Source organism: Corylus avellana, chromosome 4 (genome assembly GCF_965113065.1).
Source record: "Corylus avellana chromosome 4, dhCorAvel1.hap1.2, whole genome shotgun sequence".
Classification (NCBI taxonomy): Eukaryota; Viridiplantae; Streptophyta; class Magnoliopsida; order Fagales; family Betulaceae; genus Corylus; species Corylus avellana.
Window position 1 is genome coordinate 30,404,192 of NC_142493.1, and position 23,456 is coordinate 30,427,647.

A 23,456-nucleotide genomic window follows, 5' to 3' on the forward strand; every position below is an offset into this window, starting at 1 on the left:
ATTTTAAATAATATATGTTAAAATTTCATACTCTTAAAAAAAAAAAAAAAAACTTGATTTTAAAACACATGTAATTTAATAATCTTTTATTTTTTTTGGAAAATTACACTTTTCTTCCCTAAAGCTTTGGACGTTTTCAATTCGACCTTTAATGTTTTAATTTTTACAGTGCACCCCCCAAACTTGAATTTTTTTTTTTTTAAATTTTTTAATAAATTTTTTTTTAAAAAAAATTCGGGGTGGCTTTTGGCCATCTGACCATTTTGCACCCCTAGTTTTTTTATTTTTTATAAAATTTTTAAAAAAAATTCGGGGTGGCTTTTGGCCATCTGACCATTTTGCACCCCAAAATTTTTTATTTTTTATTTTATAAAAAATAAAAAAACTAGGGGTAATATGAGAATTTTGGGACAACATTGGTCGAATTGAAAAAAAATTTGTAAGTTTGGAAGGGGGTTGCATTGCAAAAATTAAAACATTGGAAATCGAATTAAAAATCGCCAAAAATTTTAGGAGGGAAACATTAGAGGTCGAATTGAAATCGGCCCGAGGTACTGTAATTTTCCTTTTTTTTTTTTTTTTTTTTAATGATGTAATTTAATAATTTAGGTTGGAAAAAATATTGTTCAAAATGTAATAATGCCTTTTTTTTTCCCCCTTAAAAGGTTCAGTTAATTTTAGATACTTTCGCCATTTTGTATTTTTATAAAAAAAACTGACAAGGTTAATATCGTCAAACAAGCCCAATTTTCCATTACGTTAGAATTTAAATATCTTCTTTTAAATTCGGTTGGTCCGCAAAAACCTCGAAATTTGAATGGCTCGGAAATAAAAAATAAATTAATTTTAAGTTGAACAAAAACAATTCAAAAACCAAAATTCAAGTTCTTACAAGCATATGTGTGAAACAGAGAAAAAAGCAAAGCAGGAAAAAGCTGCACTTTCCACACGCTTCGGATTTTCCTTCATTTTCTCTCGCCCACTTTCTCGGAATCCAAACATCTCTCTGTCAGACTCACCGTGACCATCTTGATATTGTTGTTCATAATTTTCTCTGCATGCTTTGAAGATTTCACCTTGAGAAGCTTTTCATTTCCACGTTCTTCGCCAAATCTATTTCGGAGTTCACATTTCTCTCAAGTGGTTTCTTGTGTTCTGAGAAGTTCTCTCTGGGTTTCTTTTTGGCGGTCGATCGGAGTTCTACTCTGCTTTGAGTGAAAATCTAAAGTGGTTTTGAGTTCCTCTCTGAGGTAGGTAAAAGATCGCTCCAAGTTTCAGAATTTGTGTTCTTTTAAGTTGAAATCTCTGTTTGGCTGCTGAGAAATGAAGCAAAAGCAAAGAACTTGACTATCTAGGTTCTTTGGGGTGTTTTTGTTTTTGGTACTGGTTCTAATTTTAACTACTAGCTTGGCTGAAGAACAAGATAAGAAACTTAGAATCTGGGTTTTACTGGTATTTTCTTTTTGGTTTATTTTTTAATTTGACTAATTTGTTGCCTTGGAGAGACCTTTTTTTTTTTTTTTTTTTTGGGTCCCTAGATAATGAAAACTTTGCAATTCAGAATGTCTAGTTTCCTCTTAACTCAAAAGTTATTTTCTTTGATTTTCCCTGTAGTTCTCAGCAACCAAACAATGCATCAAGGTGAAAGACGTGTTAGTGTAGAAGTGCATTGTCAAATAATTCGAAGTTTAGTTATTGGGCTCAATTGTCAAAAGAGTTCAAAGATAAGGGTCAGATCGAGGATCCCTGGAATGTTTTATTGTATTAACCACTTCAAAGTGTTTGGACTCCTAAATTTGCTGAAATCATATCGCCAGCGACTAGTTTGGGTTTGAAGATAATTGAAAATTTTAGCAACTTTTTGGATTTGGAACATGTCAATGGTGACTGATAAGTAAAGAGCACTAGAGTCTGTATCTTAAACGATGGTCCCCGCCATTAAGTTCATTGGATAAGTCATTGAGTGGGTCCTTGTTAAAGTTTTATTTGCTTTTTTTGGTTTTAAAATAAGCTTTTTTTTTTGTAATCTTAATTTGTATCCCATTGCTTCTGCCAATACTCTCAAAATCTGAGTTTTTTTTTTTTTTTTTTTTTCATTGGAACACATTTCAGGTAGATGTCGCAGAATTCTCAGGCCTCGCCTTCTTTCCAGTCGATCAAATCGTTGCCTGGGGATTTTAGGTTCACGGGTTCCCCAGCTTCTGATGGTCTTGAAAAATCCGATGATGGGAATTTGCGAAATACTTATTTGATCTCGTCGAGTATTCCTGAAAATGGTGATTCAAGTGACGGGGTTGTTGAGGGAGTTGAGGGCTACAGGGGTCAAGTTATTGAGGATTCCCCATATAGTGGGAATGCAATATCAGTTGAAGACAGGCCCTTGATTGTTGATGAAGAATTGGATTCAGTGGTTTCACATTTGTCTTCAATCTCGGCATCACGTAGTGAATGTAGGTGGGATGACACCACCTCCTACACTGCAAAGAAGGTATTTTGTGGCTTCTGGCTGAAATTTTCTTTTCCTGCCAAGCTTTGATATCTTTCAGATATACAAGGTATTATTTGATTTTTCTAGAAGAATGTAAGAGAAGTCCTTGTTATCTTGGTTGTCTTCGTTTTAAATTTTGTATTTTTGTACTTTCTCTAGCTTGCATCTATTGTTTTATACGTACAATCTTCATAACTATGTATTTATGAGTTACACACGTCTACAATAGGGGGCATTTGGCATGCTAAAATGGGTGAGCAACTGAAATGTAAAAGAGAATGAGATGCACTCGAGACCCAAAAAGTAATGATTTTGTTGCTTTTTTTGTTTTTTTTTTTTTTAATTTTAATTTTAATTATTTTTTTATTGGTTTGAGAACAGAAGCTTTAGGGCATGTAAGTGTGTTCTGTATTTGAATTAGGACTTCTAGAATTTTTGCTTGAATGTAGAAGGTAGGTAGCAACACAAAGATCAAATGGCTACTCAGTCATTAGCAGTAATGGAACTAAGCAACAAGAAGAAATCTATTTATATATATGTATACCATATATACACAGATACATTCATATATTTACATAATTATATATATGTAGAAGTAGTTGTAACAAATGTTTATTTCCACCATACATTCCATCCTATCTTAAATTTGTCTTGATAGTCTCATTTATTTCTTGACTTTATTCATCTTCTTTTTTTTTTTTTGGCATGAAGAAATGAATAAAACTTTAGTAACAACACCACCGACATTAAGTTTTATTTATAACTTTGAGATACAATGGCTCTTAGTTTGTATTTATAGAACAAGATGGAAATGACACCCCTAGTAATATTTATGTTTGTCAGTGTTTTTGGGTAACTGTTTTTTGTTTTTGGTTTGAAAAAGTGTTTGACTTGCTATTTTTGGCCCCATGAGTTGTTACCAGGCCAACGCAATATGTTAGCAGTTAAAGAATTTAATAAGACTAGTTATTACTTATAACAAAAAAAAAATTTGAAAAAAATATACAACTTATGTTTTTACCTTGTCTCTCAATATATTAATCTTTTGATAATTACAATGTTAGAGCTCCCTGGTCTACAAATGTTCTTCCAGTATTTGCTTCATTTTCCCTTGGTTCTCTTCTGTACCTCATGGGTTAGTTTGAAGAATGATGTGGGTGGTGGGCTTCGGGTTAAGAGAATTCATGGATTTAGGGTTTAAAATTTTAAAAGAAAGGATTAGGTTCAAAGATTTATAAGGGTGTTGAAATGATAGGGAATGAGATCAAGATCATTGTTTCTTGAAGCAAGCAGGTCACTTGAAAATTCTGGACAAAAAGCTTCTTTGATAGGCTATTTAACGGTTAGAATATATACAGTTTTAGATTGTCATGGGTAAGGAGAAGTGCTTAATCTGGGGTTGCACAAGAGAGAAGAGAATAGAAAGTTTGTGACTTTCCTGGGGCTTACTGGTGAATAGTACCAGTGAACAGCAAAGGAGATAATGCTAGGCGATTTTTCTCAATACTCAAACTTAATCTTTTCTAATATCAAAGTCTGAATTATTTGAATGCACTTAAACCTATTTATATAGATGATTAACTCGTTTAATTTGCTAAAGCTAGAATTCCTGATTTGAATAACAAACTAAATGCCTAATAAAACTAATCCTATTTAAATTTCTAGAATAATCTATAGACTAAACATAATTTAGCAAATAACCCTAAAAATATAATTATGCCCAAGAATTTTATAAATCCAGATCTGTCCTTGCTAAAAAATTCCTATAGTACCTAAACGAATGGTTCAATTTAAAAACCATTTGAACCATAGGTCTTGCTTCAATCGGATGTCACATAATGATAATGGCTCAATGCATTAAAAGCTCTTAAGCTGCCAGAACTGAAAATCACTCTATAGGTAGCAACTTGACTTTAGTCCATGGTCGTATGAGTAATGTTAGAAGTCCTTCTTGTGTCACTAAAAAAATGAGGTGGTTTTTAAAATCACCATTTGATTAAAATTTAATAATGATCAATTACAAGCCCAATGGTGATTTTAAAAGCCACATTATTTTTGGAGTGACACAAGAGGGACTTCTATCATTACTCATGGTTGTATCATTTTTCCCCAGTTAGAGAAATACTTGCTCGTGAGTTTTGAGATGTTGGATTATAAGAATTCTTGTACTCAGAACTTGCACCAAAGATTGATAATTTATTTCTGCTCCTTGATTTCTTGAAGGAGTATTGTGTGTGGTTTCTTATTTTTTCATATCGACTTGTATAGAGGTTAAGATGACTCTTATATCTCGTATGCAACAAGTGTCAACAAAGAAAACTCTATAAGTAGGCAGTTCACTGATGCTTATTACTTGTATATTTCTCAGAGTGGCTTGAATGCATTTGTAGTTTTGTTCTGTTGGTAAGTTTCCTTGCAGTTTGCATGAATTATTAGAAGTAATGCAACTATAGAAATTAAATTGAAAAAAATATGCAATAGTAGATATCATAATGTGTTGGTTGTGTCTGAATCACAGTCAATTGAGTTGACAGTTTTAACATACTATTTAGTATTTGTTACGTAGTTGTTGAAGTTTACTGTTACAGAAGCTTCAGTCTTGGATTCAACTTCCAAATGGGAATTGGGAGCTGGGGAAGATTTTAGCAACTTCATCATCTGAGTCTGTTATTTCACTGCCTGGTGGGAAAGTAAGAGAACTTTTGGGACTTGTGAATTACAATTTTAATCACAATTAGATGTTTACTCCACATTTTCTTTTGTAGGTTTTAAATGTAAAAACTGAAAGCTTGGTACCAGCAAATCCTGATATACTTGATGGTGTAGATGATCTTATGCAGCTAAGTTATTTAAATGAACCGTCAGTGTTATACAATATTCAGTGTAGATACAACCAAGATATGATATATGTAAGTATTTCTATGTTTTTATTTTGAATGTGTTTATATTTTGGTTTCTACTTCTAATGTTCTGCTTTCACCTGATGGATTTATGGTATAACTCTCTGCTTTTTAGACAAAAGCTGGCCCTGTTTTGGTCGCTATAAATCCCTTTAAGAAAGTTTCTTTATATGGAAATGATTACATTGAAGCATATAAGCTAAAGTCTATCGAGAGTCCACATGTGTATGCAATTACGGACACCGCTATCCGGGAAATGGTACGAGGTAATTTCTCTAATTTGTAATTTTACAAGACTGAGTTTTCAGGAGTTAAGGGCTTCTCTCCAAAAAACGTCATTAGTGTGTGGTATTCTTACTTTGCTTCTTTTTCTTCCAGATGAAGTTAATCAATCCATCATTATAAGGTCAGTAGATTTTGACTAACTTTGTGCAATTCCTCTTGGTCATTCTTTTCGAACTATGTATGTGGATGAGTAAATCTTTTGTCGAAAGCTTTTAACTGGAGACTTGTCACTTTGATTATACTGAGAGAGAATGTTTGGTTAGGATATTGTAATTGTTTAATACCTTTCAGTCCTACAATTTTTTTACCCATTTTCTGTTTGTAAGTATGACCATAAAATCCACAATGGGAGATCTGTGCTTTAAAGCCTAAACACGGGATGTAATTGAATTTTCCCATTTTCTAAATGCAAAGATCTCTGGTTATGTTACAAGGACAGTCTTAACAAGTTTATGGTGTTTTGGATGCTTAGACACTGATGCATATGAGGTATTAACATGTTTACTGAGTTGGTGAAATGTGCAATCAAGAGGAAATTATAAACAGAGGATAAAAGAAGACAAAATGAGAGGTGGGAGGAGTTTGTGACATTGCTGGAATCTCACTGATAATCTTGTTATGAGTTTAGAATACCTAAAGTTTGAAAATTCGCTCATAGAATTACAATCCCATGCCATGCAGTTCATGTGTCAGACATCTCTCATCTGTGCTAGATGCCAAAACCCATATCAGTGGAGGTCACAAGATCCATGAATTTATTGGCACTGATTATCTGCTTAACTTTCATCATTCATACTGCCAATACTAAACTTGGCATTCAAATTTATTCTATGGCTGCTTAAATTTGTCATCATTGCTGCTGCCAATATAGGCATTTGAATTTATTCTTTGAGCTCTTTGTATGAAAATTTTTCTTGCCCAAGTTTAAATGGAAAATTGCTTGCAGTCTTACCTTTTCCAGGCATAAGATTTAGTTTTATGTCATATATTTTTTTGAGGTAGTGGGTTTTGATATTGGCTTTTGAAAGTGATAGTTTGTGGAGAGAAGTTGTGGCTAGGAAGGTGAGGTTCTAGGGGAAGCTTTTAAGGTAATGAGCATTAGTTTGAGGCCCGGGAAGGGGTCAAAGTTTGGCGAACTATATGAATTGCTAATTTCCATATTTTGAGGATTCTGAGAGTTGTTAGCTGCTGGTTGGCTATGGGATTTTAACTTCGAGAAATGGTTATGTGATTGAGAATTAGAGTTGGTATTACTATCTTTTAGAAGTGTGAGGTATTACTAATTCTGAGGAGCGTCATACCAGCAGCTTCCATGTTTGATTTGGCGCGGAGGAAAAGCTGGATATTGGAGAAGTTTCCTATCTTTGAGAAGCCCATAGCATTTTGTAGAAGACGGGGTTTTTTGATGATTGGATCAAAGCAGGGGTCTGTTATACTTTTGTGGACATAAACCCAGATGCAAACAAAAAGCACTCAAGTCCGTAGCATGTCTGTCTCGTGTAATGTGTTTTGGAAGAAGAGAAACATAAGAATCTTCTGGAAAGAAGTGTCTGTACTGGATCTGAAAAATTAATTCCTTACGTTGTTTCTCCTTTGGAGATTCTCATATTTACCAAGAGATAGGATTCTTTGTTGTTTTGTTGCCATGGTGTTGAGCCATTTAGTTTGAAATCCCTGCATGTAATAGGTATATGAATGCAAAGCCCACTCCCTGTACATTTTTATTTTGTGCCTATGCACAACACAAAACATGTAAACATAACTTCAGCTAGAAAGCAGTTTTATCAATGGGATGTTTTGTTGTTATTATGCTGAGTCCCTAATAAAAAACTTTGCAATTTATGTGGTGCTTGTAGCAATCATGATGGAAAATGAGAGATTTAATACAGTAGTAGAGGATACATTGAGTTTGTGCTGTTTCAATCAGCTACCGTATTTATGTGTACTTTTTTATAAGTGTGCATTTAATTGTTCAGTGGGGAAAGTGGAGCTGGGAAAACTGAGACTGCAAAAATAGCGATGCAATATTTGGCTGCTCTTGGTGGTGGAAGCGGAATAGAATATGAGATATTGAAGACTAATCCAATCTTAGAAGCTTTTGGTAATGCAAAAACATTGAGAAATGACAATTCAAGTCGCTTTGTAAGCTCCTTGTTCTTCTCATGAATTACTACTTTAACATGCTTGTAATGAGGGTTAGCAGTAGTAATGGAAAATGTTGAAGTTATGGCATTTTATATTGTAAGGTTTGATAACCTTAGTGAAAATGTCACAGGGAAAGCTCATTGAAATTCACTTCAGTGAAACTGGAAAAATATCTGGTGCCAATATTCAAACCTGTAAGTTCACTTGTACTGATTATTTTACCGGATTAAGTTGTAGCTTATTAATTTGTAATTATTATTTTTTGAAAGTTCAGAACTGACCTTGATTTGAATCTGTGTTGCTTCTGCTTATTGTACACAGTTTTACTTGAAAAGGTAATTCTTTATCCCTGTGGTCTATTGTTCTGGCCCATTTGGTTTTTATTAACTCAATGTGTTTTTTTTTTTTCTTCTTTTTTCTGGGCACTCACTTCTTCATTTTACGATGTCAACAGTCTAGGGTGGTCCAATGCACAGAGGGAGAAAGGTCATATCATATATTTTATCAGCTCTGTGCTGGGGTTCCTACTGATCTAAGAGGTTATTATTGCCAGTTATTTATATCATTTTGAAGCTTATTATTTATTCACACGAAGGGAAATGGTTAGGTATCTTAATATAGAACTTCTATGGATTGATATATGTTTGTCTCTACTACTGTCTCCAAATTCTGAATAATAGAGTGAAGGAAACTTTACATTTATGTTAGTTTTCTATTGGCCTTTTATGTAAAATTGGTGAATTAATTTTATAAGACTTCAGAAAGTATGAAATTGTAAAACTGGTCTCTTGGATTTTTGATGATTAGAATATTGACTTTGACTTGTCCTTGTAGATCTCATGCTTGTACCTCTGCACTATTATGGCTTTCGTCTGTTAGATGTTAAATTGATAATTTCTGATTCTAAGAATTTAGTGATATGATTTTTTATCTTTTTATTTTAGTTCAGGAGATACTTAACATTACAGCTAAATGTCATAGTCCTTTCATCCATTCACTGTGTTATTTGCCTTGAATGGCATTCTGCTCTGCTTTGATTTGTTTGAAGACCTGTATCCCATACATGTCAATTTATATTCTTTTGCCTTATCTGTTTCTTTGTTCCATTTAATTTTTGAAACACAGAGAAGCTAAATTTGAGGAGTGCAGACGAGTATAAATATCTGAGGCAGAGCAATTGTTATTCAATTACTGGGGTTAATGATGCTGAACAATTTCGCATTGTTGTGGTACTTTTTCTCTTATCATGAATTAAACTCCCGTCTACATTTCAGGTTTATAGTACGGTTCATGGTTTTGTTTTTTTGGGTCCTAAGAAGTAAAAAATTGATTTGCAAATTAATTTTCTATGGCTGTGGCCATTCTCTAGGAAGCTCTGGATGTCGTCCATATCAGCAAAGAAGACCAACAGAGTGTATTTGCAATGCTTGCTGCTGTCTTGTGGCTAGGAAACATCTCGTTTACTGTGATTGATAACGAAAATCATGTTGAAGCTGTGATGGATGAAGGTAAAAGTCTTCTAGAACTTAAAGTGAAATGCATTTCCAGTATTGCGATTTGTTCCCAATTGGATATGCCAACATAACATGTAACGGTCCTTGGGTTCGAACCAAACTCTACAAATCACCTCCAATTCATTAAGTATTTCACTTGTTAGGCTTACTTGTTGAGAGGAAATTTGAGACCACACGAGGGAGAGTCTTACAATATTAATTAAATGATTAAATTCACAATTTTCTACTGGTTTAAGTTTTTGGGATAAATGGTGATTTAACAGAATGCAAGAGAGCTTAGTACTTGCCATGTTGGTTATATCTTGGATTTCACTCACAAATTGAAATTATCTCCTAGGGCCTTGCAGAGCATTTTTAACTTAACTGATATAGATGAAAAGTCTCCATCATAGAATTTTTCTAGGACAAAAATCTTTCATACCTAAGATCAGTCAACAAGGACATAGATTACTTTAATATAAGCCGGCTATAACATGCCCCAAGTGATTCCTGAATTATTCTGACTCCCAGTTTTCCCAAGGAAGAATGCTTCAAATTTAAGTTTTATTGCATTCAAGGGATTTGTGTGGGTGTGGGGTGCCTTCAGAGCTACTCCAAAAGAGGGTTTGGATCCATGGGAGATAGTTGATCAATATCCGTAAATGCAAATAATGGCCCAATATTTTTAAGATTAGATTCAGTACTTAACCCCAAGGGTTTGACCTAAGTGGTGGAGGCCTTGGTCTTGAGGTATCATCCCTTCAAAGGTCCAAGGATCAACACCTCATGGGTGCAGTCAATCCTTTGGGGCCACACCCCTTGGTAAAAAGCCAGCGATTTAACCAGTTCCGTGTAGGTAAACTTCCGAAGGTGCGGTGCACGGGACCGGTTACTCTGTAGGGGTGGATCCAAAAGGCCCTGCCTTGGAGAGGTTCCCCGACATAAAAATTAAAAAAAAAAAAAAAAAACAAAAAAAAGAAAGATTAGATTCAGTATTTGATGGGGGTGTAGTTATAAAGGAAGGTTTGGGCTAGAAAAATTTTGCTCTTTTTACCCAGGCTTGTCTGAAGTTGCATATAGCCAAAATACCTTGGTTGAAGAAATCATTTGTTAACAGATCCTGCTTTCTCTCACAGACCTAAGTTTCTGAAAGAAATTGTGAGAATTGGAGTTGGAAGATAGGACATGTAGGACAGATCCTGGTTTCTCTCACAGTCCTAAGAATCTGAAAGAAATTGTGAGAATTGGAGTTTGAAGATAGGACATGCTCCTACATATGCTCTTTTGTTTTCTTGTTGGGCTTTGCAAATGAGTTAGAAGGATCTAATTCTCATCCAAGTAAAGTTCTAGTCAACTAATTGTTTTATGTGCATGGCCCAGAGACGAGTTAATATGTGGGTGTCCAAACAAAGATGGTTCTTTCTGCTGTTGTCATCTTAGCTGGAGATGATTTGAGATGTTGACAATTTTATTGAACAGAAATGGTGATCGAGTTTCTATGATTTTAAATTGATTTGTCTGTAGCTATTATTGCATATAAGCTGGCTTCTTCTGTCAATAATTCTTCAAAGTTGTCTTGGCAGTGCAAGACATATGCTTGCTGTTGGCATTTTTCAATATTATGGAATTGGATGGGAGAAAAAAAAGGACTGTCAAAGCTTTATTTAATTTAATTTTCCAAGAGTTTGCAGTTGGATGGTTTCTTGGGCATCGTTTGCAACAGATTTTGCTACATTTTAGACTCCTAAGTCCTTGCAACCAGTTTCAATGCCAGACTTACATTTAATGATTTATTGGTCCATACTTTCTTCTTGTTCTATCGTACCAGTAATATGCATCTTCTTTATACATTAAATTTTACTTATGAATTTTTGCGTAAAATGAAGTTACTTCTATGAATTTGACCTTCCTGGTTAATTCCTTCTTTCCCTCCTTTCCTATTGTCTGTGCTCGTATGTTCTCAACATGAGCTTGAATTGTTTTACTTTCAGGTCTATTTAATGTTGCTAAATTAGTTGGATGTGACATTGAGGAGCTTAAGTTGGCTTTGTCAACTCGCACGATGAGAGTTGGGAATGATAATATTGTCCAAAAGTTAACACTATCTCAGGTAAGAAGACTCATGGAAAAATTTATCTTTTCAATTGTAGATTGTAGATCGTGCACCATGTAAATTTGGCATAAAAATTAGGCAGAGATGAAGCAACTTCCCAAGAGTAGTGGGAGTCTTTGGATTGAGAAACATTCCTTTAAATTTATTTGATATTGTTGTTTCTCCCTCATCATGTAAAGACTGCTCTACATGGATGTCAACTACCTGATCAGTACAATGTTGTGGGTGGGATCATGGTTTAATTGCTGGATTGTGAGGCTCCTTTGAAAATGTCTGTTACATATTTCCAGACCCAAGTGCTTTGTGGCTCATATGAGTGGCATGTAACACGTTTTTTAAGTCTTTCTTTAGAATTGAAGCTTGTGCTGAAGAGGATTTTGAGTGGATTTATCAAATCTTTCTCTCTCTCTCTCCCTCTCCCCCCCCCCTTCTCTTTCTCCCTATCTCTTTCTCTGTCTTCTTCATCTAAAAGAGAAAAGATCCTTTTGTGAAACTATAATATAGTTGTGATTGCAGCACTTCCTTGTTTCTTAAGTTGACACAACTTGAGGCATGTGGCATTACTGATTGGTTTTGGTTGTTTCCCATAGTGGTGGTTTAGTAGGTATTGACAGATGTTTAGTCAAGTCATAGAGAGTTGAAATTAAATTTAAAAATTAAATAATTTTTTCAAATTGCTTTATGTTATACAATAATAGTCAAGGTCTTTAGACCAAATGTCATCTCCTCTCTCTCTTCAACTTAGATGTGGAGTGTGATGTCTCGTGTTAAATTCTGTATGGTTGCAATCCTTTATATTTGCCTATAAAAGAAAGTAAAATACAGTGATAATTGTTTTTGTTTTGTTCTTTTTTGTTTTTTGTCTTTGTTTTTGTCTCTAATGCTTTGAAATTTATTTTTTCTTTTCCTTGGGTGAGTTTTTACATTTTTATACAAGGTTAATCTTAATTTTAGTATTTTCAAGAGTTTGAAGCTTTAGCTCCATATAACAGAATCTGCTTCACTGGACAGAGACTTTCATGCCTTTCTTTATCTGTTCATCTTTTTTAAATGTTATCTGGGATTAAGCTTTCTGTCCCAGAATTACGCAAATGAATAACAAAAAAGAACGAAAAAAAGGCTGTCCCACAATTATAATCAAAGTTTTCAAGAGCTAGGTCCTAATCATTGGCTGACACTCTCTTCATTCTAGAATTGGAATTAGTTTTAAGTTTGTGGAATCTTAGAAGTTTTTTTTACATGTGAAAATATATGAATATGTCCTTGAGTCTGACCAATTCTAGTAACTTTCCTCTCCTTGATCGAAAAATTATGTTTTGTCTTTCAGGCCATTGACACAAGAGATGCATTGGCAAAATCAATTTATGCTTGTTTGTTTGAGTGGCTGGTTGAACAAATCAACAAATCTCTTGCAGTAGGCAAACGGCGTACTGGCAGATCCATCAGCATTCTTGATATCTATGGCTTTGAATCATTTGATGTATGTTTCAATTATGTTCCTGCTGTAGTTCTCTCTCTCTTCTTTTATGCACTAATTGTTTATGGTATACAATATTTGTATCTGCAGAGGAATAGCTTTGAACAGTTCTGCATAAATTATGCAAATGAGAGATTGCAGCAGCACTTTAATCGTCATCTATTCAAGTTAGAACAAGAGGTATTATCTTGTATGTTCTTTATTTTTTATAAGTAATAATCCAATCTCATTAAAGGTGAATGTAAAACCGTACAGATTTGAGCAATCCTTTATTCTGTTGAGTTCCATGGAAAACCGATCAGCTATTCCGATTATTTGCCAAAACAAGTGGAAGCCATATTGCTAAGGCTTAGTTTAAAATGACAAAAACCAAAAAATAGCACATGAGCATACCCTAGAAAGAGAATACATTGCTATTTTGTTCCACTGTTCTAGAAAGAGAACACATGAGTATACCCATGAACATTCTATTCTTGAGTGATATAGTTGTTTGGCTGGATTTCAATCTTAATATATTAGTTCTTTAGCCTGCTTACACACGCACAAACAAATATTCATATATAGAGGAGGATAAACTATGGTAGGACAGTGCCTCATGATGGTTGATGGAACCTCACCCATTTCCACCTATATGGTGGTGTTTGTTAAACAACATCAAAACAAAATTTATATCACATAATACGCTTTTATATCACATCATTTACTTTTTACTGCTATTTAAATAAAAAAATCACTACAAAACAAAATTTTTCACTTTTCAATACCATTTTTTTACTTTTTTATACCAATCATTATTTTCTTTTTAAAATTTTTTTAATGTCAACAGTACAGTGAAAAAGGCCTTGTTGTTTAACAAACAGGGCCTATATGTGTATATCTATATATAGTTGCATGTTGAACAAAGTGCTTATTGAGGGACAAGATGTTTGATTCTTGATAATCAATCATTGCTGGAGAGGCTTGATTTGCCCCCACTGAACTAGATTCTCAGGGTAAAATTAAATTTTGATAACTTCTTGATCTTTTTTATCCTACTATATCCAGTTTGTTATGTGTTAAAATCTGTAGAAAAGAATTGAACAAGGAGCTATATTTGAAAAGATAATTTGCTTACTTATGTTAACTATCCATTTTATTTTTCAGGAATACATCCAAGATGGCATTGACTGGACAAAAGTTGATTTTGAAGACAACCAAGATTGTCTTAGTCTTTTTGAAAAGGTACAGATCCTGATGCATCAGATGCATTTTGTGGATTTTCCCCGATTTGTAGTATAGAAAATAATTACTTAATTTTACACCTATTTTTAGATGTTGTGCAATGCCATGTTTTTCCTCTTTTTCAGAAATTTTAGACAACAGTTTGTATGTGGATAGTGATTGGTATTCATATTATATATGGTTGCATGTCTACTGGAAAAGAAAAGCAAGTCTATTAGATGTTTGGATACTTCATATCCAGATCTGCATGATTATCTTCTGTACAAATGGGTGTTTGCATTGGTTAGTGACTGGTTGCGAATATTCTTTATCTGTTGTAGGGGGCTGGTCATTATTAGTTAGTTTGGGTGTAGTTCTTTGACAGATTAAGTGTACGAAGATGTTATCTCAAATCTAGAAAATGGGATATTTGGGGAGCTGGATGACGTGAAAGTAAAAATCAACCATTGTAAAAAAAAAATGTTGATCCAATGGTTGATTTTTACAGCCACGTCATCCAGTTGTATGACAATTATACATTAATTTGCTAGATAGGATTACTCATTTGGGAAAGATACTCCCTGTAGTAATAATTTTTTTTTGTAGTATTTCTAAGTTTCAAAAATCTTGGTTGTCCTTTTGGCTTTTGACAACCTCTTATGATTCAGTAATTTTGGTTTTATGTTAATATTGTTTTTTTTTTTTTAATATTATTTGTAAATATGGAAGGAACGACTTATAGATAAGTGGCTTGCTTAGGAAAATGTGTAGAGTTTGAGCCAAAAGAGTTTCAGTTGCTAGGGGAAAAAATGGGTTTCCTTTGGTTGTGCCCTCTTGTTGGTAAAAGTTCTGGACTTTTTTGGCATTTGCAAGGTTATCTTCTAGAACGTTAGTAGTAACTTATAAAAAAAATACTTATCAAAACGTTCGTAGTAGGCGAGTTTATTGTTCCAAATTGGGACCTTGTGTTTGGAGTGTTGTTCCATGCTTTCAATGCATGTATCGGGATTCTGCCTTTTTTCATTACTGCTTTAGCGTTGGTAGAATAATACTTGGCACGTTTGTTATCCATCAAAATTTAGTTTAGTTCTTGCAAGTTTAGGGCTTTGGAAACTGGGTACTGTTTTCTATCTCCCCATTTCAATGGCTTGGCCTGTCCATTAGTGGCCCCGCTGATTACCAGAAGTAGAAGTTCCAACATCATTGTTATCATGAGTTTTGTGGCATCTAGGTAGGTGCAGAATACTAGCTACAGAATTGGGGGGACAAAAGGGAAGAGAAGGGGTGGGGTTTGGGGGGAGGTTGGCATGCATAATGTAGCTTGACACCTTTTCCAGGGAAGGACAGGCTAGGCAATAAGCCTACTAATCTACATCTTTTATTAGTTATGCCTTGATCGAGTTTAATCCTAGTGTTTTGGTCAAACCCTGGTGAAAAATATTGCTCACAAAGTTCGTCTAAACATGTCATATAACCATAACGACTCTTTTTACTTTTTGTGATGCAGTTGGTTTTCTGTATGTCCAATACTTCTTGAAAACATTGTTGAGAGTGCTAGTTGAAGTCACCTTTGTAAAGCTAAAAATTAAAATATTTTTAATCTTTTATTTTTATTTTGTTTAAAATAAAAGAATATGCTAAAGAGGAAAACACCAGAACCCCACTGGATATAAGGAAGAAGAAGAAGGGCTGCAATTGAACCAAGCTGAGCAGTACTTATTATTTGAGCATTTGCTTAATGAAACATGTAAAGAGCTTGGATTTTTTCCTTTCTTTACTTGCGTGCTGTTTAATGATGATGTTAAGATGAAAAATAGAAGAATGGAATCAATTATGATATCCAAAATTCTAAAGCTTGCCTTTGGTACTAATGCCTTTTATCATTGGCAAATTAGACATGGGTTCGAACCTTCATAACTACAACTTGACATTTTTCTTCCTTTCCTAGTTTTCTTGAGTTTTTGGATTTTTGTTTTTCGTTAGGGTTTTTCTAGTATACTTCTTGACTTCTTGTGTGCCAAGGTTGTGCTCCTCTGCTCTTTATTAATGAGATTGAATTACTTATTCAAAAAAAAAAAAAAAATTATGTGCAGAAACCATTGGGGTTATTATCCTTGTTAGATGAGGAGTCAACTTTCCCGAATGGCACGGATTTGACCTTCGCCAACAAGCTTAAGCAGCATCTGAATTCCAATTCTTGTTTCAGAGGAGAACGAGGAAAAGCCTTTTCTGTCTGTCACTATGCGGGGGAGGTATTACCTTGTCATTATTAATATTTTCTGTTATTTTCCTTCAGTCCTCTCTCAACTGCTTGGTACCCTCTTATCGAGAGATGATCTAGCAATCTGATTATGCTTCATTTTATGAAGTGTAAATCATTTGCCTGATCCCATTTGTGTTACATTTGGAACAATGGCCATTGCATAGGTACTGTTTGTTAGATTGTCATGTTTTCAAATGTCGAGTGCCACATATTTTCTTTATTGACAAAACTGCTAATTAAAAAGGGGGAAAAGAACTTCAATTCTTTTGGTTCATTTTGTTCTTGTTAGTTGACTGTAAGATGGTTCAACTTGCTCCTCCACTCAGGTTACATATGATACAACTGGATTTCTGGAGAAGAACAGGGATTTACTGCATCTAGATTCCATTCAACTTTTGTCCTCCTGCTCTTGTCGCCTTCCTCAGATATTTGCTTCTAGTATGCTTGCACAATCTGAGAAACCTGTAGCTGGTCCTTTATATAAAGCAGGTGGAGCAGACTCCCAAAAGCTAAGTGTTGCTACAAAATTTAAGGTACGCTACTTCCCAATTATGAGTCATAAGCTTGGTTTTGAATTTGAAATTTGCAGCAAGATAGTGTGAACTTATTATGAAATCTATTCTATTGTGCAAGCCTCGTTCACTTATATTTGATATTGATGAGTTTGTAGCATGTATAAAATCTTCAATCTATATATATTCTTGGGGTTTGCTTTATTTTTCTCTTTCTCAAGTATATTTGTCAAGTTGTGAAATTTCATTGCACAATGTTCAGAATTGATCTGGTTGGACACTGATATTAATTCTTTTTTTAGTCACTTCCTCAATTTAGCTCATAGATGGATGATAATTGTTAAATCACCCGATGTCTTAAAAGCTTAAGCTTTTCCACATTGAATCCCCAGTTGTGGGACTTGGCAAAGGTGGGTAAGGGGTGCAGTGGTCTTAGGTTTGAGAGAATTAAAAAGAAGTAGATAGCCATCCTTTATGAGGTTTTGAGGCTTACAGTTCTCAAAATTGTATACTGTGGTAAAGGTTTTATTTTATTTTATTTTTCTTCTTGTTTCAGTACAGGTAGTTCATCTGCTCATTGTATTGCTTTTATTTACTTGTTTTTGTTGGTATTCAGGGTCAATTATTCCTACTGATGCAACGCCTAGAAAGCACCACACCTCATTTCATACGTTGTATCAAGCCCAATAACCTTCAGTCTCCCAAATTGTATGAGCAAGGACTTGTGCTGCAGCAGTTAAGATGTTGTGGAGTCCTAGAAGTAGTACGAATATCAAGATCTGGCTTTCCCACCAGAATGTCCCACCAGAAGTTTGCCAGAAGGTAAAGAAAGATAATATTTTTTCTTCAGTTACAGCTTTAAAAATTCTTATATATTTCCTAATTGATTACGATTTTTTTTTTTTATTTGTTTCTTTGGCTTGGCGGATATCTGATGTTAAATCTCACATCAGATATGGTTTTCTTCTGCTGGAGAACGTCGCATATCAGGATCCACTTAGTGTTTCAGTTGCAATTCTTCATCAGTTCAATATCTTGCCTGAAATGTATCAAGTTGGCTACACAAAGTTGTTCTTCCGAACTGGACAGGTACTTTATATATTTGGTATTGGTTTTTGGCTAAATTATTAGTTGGTGCATGGCATTTATCCATGAGGTAGTTCATGGAAGATACAAGGACATGGATTCTTAATACTATTCAAGAAGTCCTCCCTCCCATTGGAATGGGAAAATGAATTTGGACAAGAAGTTGCACATGTACTATAAGTGAATGTAATTGATCAACCACATTTCTTGTCGTTGCTCTGTAGGGATGTGATTGAGCCAATCCGAGATACAATTTCGGTCAAGTACTAGAATTTGTTGTTGGTGAGTAGCTTTGTCACCATGTTGAGTAGGAGTCCACAAGAAGATACCAGAGTGTTAAGTAGATTAAAAATGAGGCATGACAGTCTCTGTATAAGGGTTATGTGCAGCCCATAGTGGACCATAATTGTGGAGACAAGCTTGTCTAATGTGTGAGTACTCCATAATTGGGTATATAGGGGTTTGCGATTGCGCTTGTGATTTTATTTTATTTGTTTCTTTGTAAGACTTAAAAGAACATGAGTAGAAGTAGCGAATAAAGATGTGTTAAATAGGAAGGTAACAGAAAGTGTGATTTTAGATAGATTAGAATGGCGGCAAAGAGTACTTCTAGCCTACCTTGCTGAATTTGAGGATATAGATAGACAACCCCAATTTAATTAGGGCTTAGTCGAGTTGAGTTAAGGGGTTGAGAGTTTAGTCCTTATTGGTGGTAATGGCTTCTCTCCTTGTTTGTGTATGTAGATAAGCTTGTAATTTGCATGCTCGCTTTATTTTAATATTGTTTGATATCTAGGGTGTGCAAACAAATATGTGTTTTAGTTCAACTCAAAACATGTTGGAAAAGCTTGGCTGCTTGTGCTTGCATCAGCTTGATGATAACTGAGTCTGAGCTCTAGCTCATTTTGAGCTTGATCTTGGACTTGGGCTTGAAGCGCATCCTCATTGGCCTCGCCCACCTTGTCAACTTCCTTCCATTTCTTCACCAGTACAAATATCAGCTTCAATTCTGTCATTACCTCCTGTTGTTAGATCATTTAAGACAAATTTACTAGAGTGGAGGGTAGAAAATGGAGATTAGGAACACATATAGATAGATAAGAGACATCAATCTTGATGAACTTCACAGCTGTAGTGTGGATCACCATTTCTATGAACTAGCTAGGTCCACATTAAAGGAGACACCAAAGTGTTACAAATTCTATCATCATCTCCTCAATCAAGAAAGGAAAATTATAATCCAAAAAAGCCCTTGATGATAAGGTGTGGTAGTTGCATAAAAGAGAGAAGCTTCTTTCGTGGGTTGGGATCTGGAGATGATGGGGAAAGCATACAGACCCTTGCCTTTTTTTTTCTTTTTTTTTTTTCCCCTTAAATCAAAAATGTTTAGAAGGGTAATTAAATTCTTCATAATCTATATACTCTTGTTCCTGATCCTAATTCAGCTCACTGCCAAACCTATATGAGCTTGTTTATGAGGGCCTTTTCCATGAGGCTAAAGGAGCTGACGTTTCCTTACTTGGACTTGGCTTTTCTATTGTACAACTTAGGGTAAATGACATTTTTCTCCCACAAGCTACCATCCTTGTATCACTTTTCTCAACTTTAACTCGGTGCATCTCAAACTCTATTTTGAACTTTTAGTGTCAGTTTGCCCCTATGTTTAAATCAGTCATTCAGTTTGATGGAAAAGCATGTAAAATGACTAAATTGCCCTTGACAAGCATTTTCATTTTATATTTGTTTAGATAAAAAAAAAAAAAAAATTCAGTTTTTTAGTTTTAACATTTATTTCACACTTTTTTTGTTCAACTTAACAGTTGATTTGGACTGAGGAGACAAACTCTCACTGAAACTTAAATAAAGGGTTCAAGTTGCACTGGACACTGGGTTAAAATTTGTGAGGTAAAAGACACATGAATGGTAGTTTATTAGGGTAAGAGAGATAGGGACGGTAGTTACTACATCAAGCTTGAACTTGTTCATTTACTAAACAAGCATAAACGTGATCCTTATGAGCCAAGCTTTAACTTTTGCTAACAGCTTGGTTTATTACCATTTTAGCAACTCATAAGGTATTGATGCTGCACAATAGTTTTTCAATTTTATTATAAAGAATCAAGGTATCATTTGAAGTGCAAACGGTGCAACTCATGTAATCAGGTAGTGTACATGAAATAGAAAGCTTCAATGATCAGCCAAAAAAGTGTTATTTTCATGTCAACGAGTTTGGATGGATTCTGTCATTATTAAAATTTGAAGCCAATTTTCCATTGCATGTAATTATGGTGAGATTATTTTAAGTTCAATTCCTTTTTATTGTTATTGTTATTGTCATAATAATAATAATAGTATTATTATTATTACTGTTATTAATAATAATAATATTATTATTAGTTGGTAACAATAGTAAGTTCTGATGTGGGTATAAGGAAGGAAATGGTTTTAGACAGGTAATTAAGGACATGGCTCTAGCTAGGGCTCAGTGGGTTAGAAGTATTCATGTGGCCAACTTCAATCAATCGAGAATAAAAGTCAATTGAGTTATCATTATTTGGTAATGAAGGGCTTATTTCAACATTGTGTTAGTTTGTCCTGGCTTGGTTGATATGCTGTTGTGAAAATGCAGTTCATATTTATTTTATTGTTCTGATGTAACAATTCCGAGGATGATGATGCAGATTGGGGTGCTCGAGGATACAAGAAACCGTACCCTCCATGGTATTTTAAGGGTTCAAAGCTGTTTTAGAGGGCACCGAGCGCGCTGTTACCTTAAGGAACTTAAGAGAGGAATTGCCACTCTTCAGTCATGTATTTCCCTTTACTTGCTCTACATTTGCTGAAATAGTTCATATTCTGTCAAGGGGAAATTCAAAAGAGTTTGTGAGAGTCAATATCGCTACGTCTATTCATGCAGTTGTTCGGGGAGACAAAACCAGAAAGGAATATGCAGTCACACTTCAGAGACAGAGAGCTGCTATTGTAATGCAAAAGCGGATGAAAGGAAGGATTGCTAAGAAGAAATTGCGGAGTATAAATGACGCATCAATTGTGATACAATCAGGTAAAATTTGAAATTTTAACTTGGTAGGACCAAATCCTCTGAAGCTCGGTAATAGTGTTCGTATTGGAGTGCCTCATACAAACTTGCAGAGAACTATGTAATGGGTTCAATTTGGTGAGTTCATGATCGGGTCAAATTTGGGCTTGGGTTCAGCACTTCAGCCCAGATTCAATGTACCAATTTGTTTATAACAAAGAAAATCAATGCAAATCGAGTGCACATTAAAATATAATTCAAAACATAAAAGGTTGTAAACACTAGGTTATATTTGAAATTAAAATCTGAATTGGAGTTCGGACAACTGGTTTTGTCAACCCAACTAAAACCTGTTTAACCTGGGCTGGCTTGGGTTTGATATTGCCAGCTCTAAATTCATCTGTCATTACATCTACAGTATTACCATAGATTATTCATTATTTTGTTTCATGATTTTGTTTGTGCTATCTGGCAGTTATTCGTGGCTGGCTGGTCAGAAGATGCTCAGGAGATATAGGACTACTGAAATCTGGGGACATGAAGGTACTCCCTTATGCTGCAATGTTAATCTCCTAAGGAAATATTAAATATTAAGATCCAATTACGTGGATCAGTTGTTGGCCACAAACAAAGAAAATCCCATGGAAATACTAGTGTCCACAAAAAGATATTCGCTAATCTTGTATGGACAACTTGTCTTTTGATCGTGTTCTACCTGTATATGAGTTATTTTTCATGCAATGCTTTCTTGAATCTCCCATATTCTCATAGTTTGAGAAAGCTACAATTATGAATTCCAAACAGGCTAACGAATCGGATGAGGTGCTGGTGAAGTCTTCCTTCCTTGCTGAATTACAGCGACGAGTTCTGAAGGCTGAGGCTGCTCTGAGAGAAAAAGAAGAGGAGAACGACATCCTCCACCAACGTCTCCAACAGTATGAGAGTCGTTGGTCTGAATATGAGCTGAAAATGAGATCCATGGAAGAAGTGTGGCAGAAACAAATGAGATCCCTACAATCTAGCCTCTCCATTGCAAAGAAGAGCCTTGCCATTGATGATTCCGAAAGAAACTCTGACGCATCAGTAAATGCTAGCGATGATAGAGACTACAGCTCAGATATGGGAAGTAGTGATAAGCGGGTTGAGAGCAATGGTTTGAGGCCAATGAGTGCTAGTTTGAGTGTAATAAGCAGGTTAGCCGAAGAATTTGAGCAGAGGAGTCAAGTATTTGGTGATGATGCCAAGTTCTTGGTGGAGGTAAAGTCCGGTCAAGTTGACGCAAGTCTGAATCCAGACCGGGAGCTTAGAAGGTTGAAGCAGATGTTTGAAGCTTGGAAGAAGGATTACGGGTCAAGACTGCGGGAAACAAAGGTGATTTTGCATAAGCTTGGAAGTGAAGATGGAAATGCTGTGAAAAGGAAATGGTGGGGAAGGAGGAACAGCTCAAGGATAAATTAGATGGGTTATTATTTGTCTCAATTATTGAGACCCCATCTGTTTACTGTTAACGACATGAGAAGTTGTTGGGGAAGGAGCAGCTAATGTTGATCATTCACAGTTTTATTGAATCATCATTTGTTCTTTGCTCTTTTCTATTTATCGCCACGAGTTGTTGCATAGAGAAATTGTGAAGAGTTTTGGTGTTGTTGCAAGCGATTTGGTACATTACTGAGCCTGGAAATTGAAGTATGTATATCAATTTAAATATAGATCCAGTTACGTTAATGAAATACCGAGTTGTCTACCAACCATAGAACTGCCGGGTTTTTGTTGTTTTGTTTTTTTTTTTTATCTGCCTAATTCAATCCTATAACGGCTGGTTTTGAATGATGCCATCAACCACCCATTTCTTACAATATGGATAGAAATTATTGTATTCTCAGGGGAAAATTACATTTTATCCCCGAAGTTGTGCACTTTTTTTAATTCTACGTCTAATGTTTAAAAATTGCCAATATATTTTTACGAAGATTATTTTTTTTCGCGCAATGCAGCCGTTCCGTTTATAGATTCCATCTTTCTGGATTGCTTGCAGCATATGTGAGATTTTAGAAAATAAAAAATTGATTTTTTTTTTTTCTTTTAAAGAAAAGAAATATAAGTCTAAAATGTTTCTGTTTTTCTTTTGAAAAAAATTAAAAATGAATCCATTTGGAGTAATTGGCATCCCATTTGGGCCAAGGGATAGCCACCCGGAACTGGCCAGAATGAGGTGGCTTCCCATGAACTAATGGGGGAGGCCAATCCACTCTTTATTGGCTGGAATTGGGGTGGCAAGCCACCTACAACTGGCCGGAATGAGGTGGCTCCCCGTGGCTTAAGGTTGGGTGGCCGACCCAACCCTTGTTGGCTGGAATTAAGGTGACAAATCACCCATTTTACCGTGGTTGCTTTCCTTTCCTGTTATAAAATCTTGGTGAAAATTCAAGCCTTTTTAATTAAATGAGTTTATTA

At 35.0% G+C, this 23,456-nt stretch overlaps 1 protein-coding gene across 1 annotated transcript; it reads left to right on the forward strand.

The window, feature by feature from the left end:
- The first annotated feature begins 887 nt into the window (after positions 1-887).
- Positions 888-22,933, forward strand: ATM1 (myosin 1). The gene is made up of 24 exons (XM_059589490.2): positions 888-1,250; positions 2,113-2,488; positions 5,077-5,178; positions 5,254-5,397; positions 5,504-5,654; positions 5,767-5,794; positions 7,650-7,815; positions 7,949-8,012; positions 8,140-8,153; positions 8,273-8,357; positions 8,944-9,047; positions 9,188-9,326; positions 11,303-11,421; positions 12,752-12,904; positions 12,992-13,081; positions 14,045-14,122; positions 16,195-16,353; positions 16,691-16,897; positions 17,493-17,698; positions 17,830-17,965; positions 20,644-20,773; positions 20,880-21,026; positions 21,478-21,545; positions 21,807-22,933. The coding sequence occupies exons 2-24, from the start codon at positions 2,117-2,119 to the stop codon at positions 22,458-22,460; spliced, it is 3,516 nt and encodes a 1,171-aa protein (XP_059445473.2). The 5' UTR covers positions 888-1,250; positions 2,113-2,116; the 3' UTR covers positions 22,461-22,933.
- The last annotated feature ends 523 nt before the right edge of the window (positions 22,934-23,456 follow it).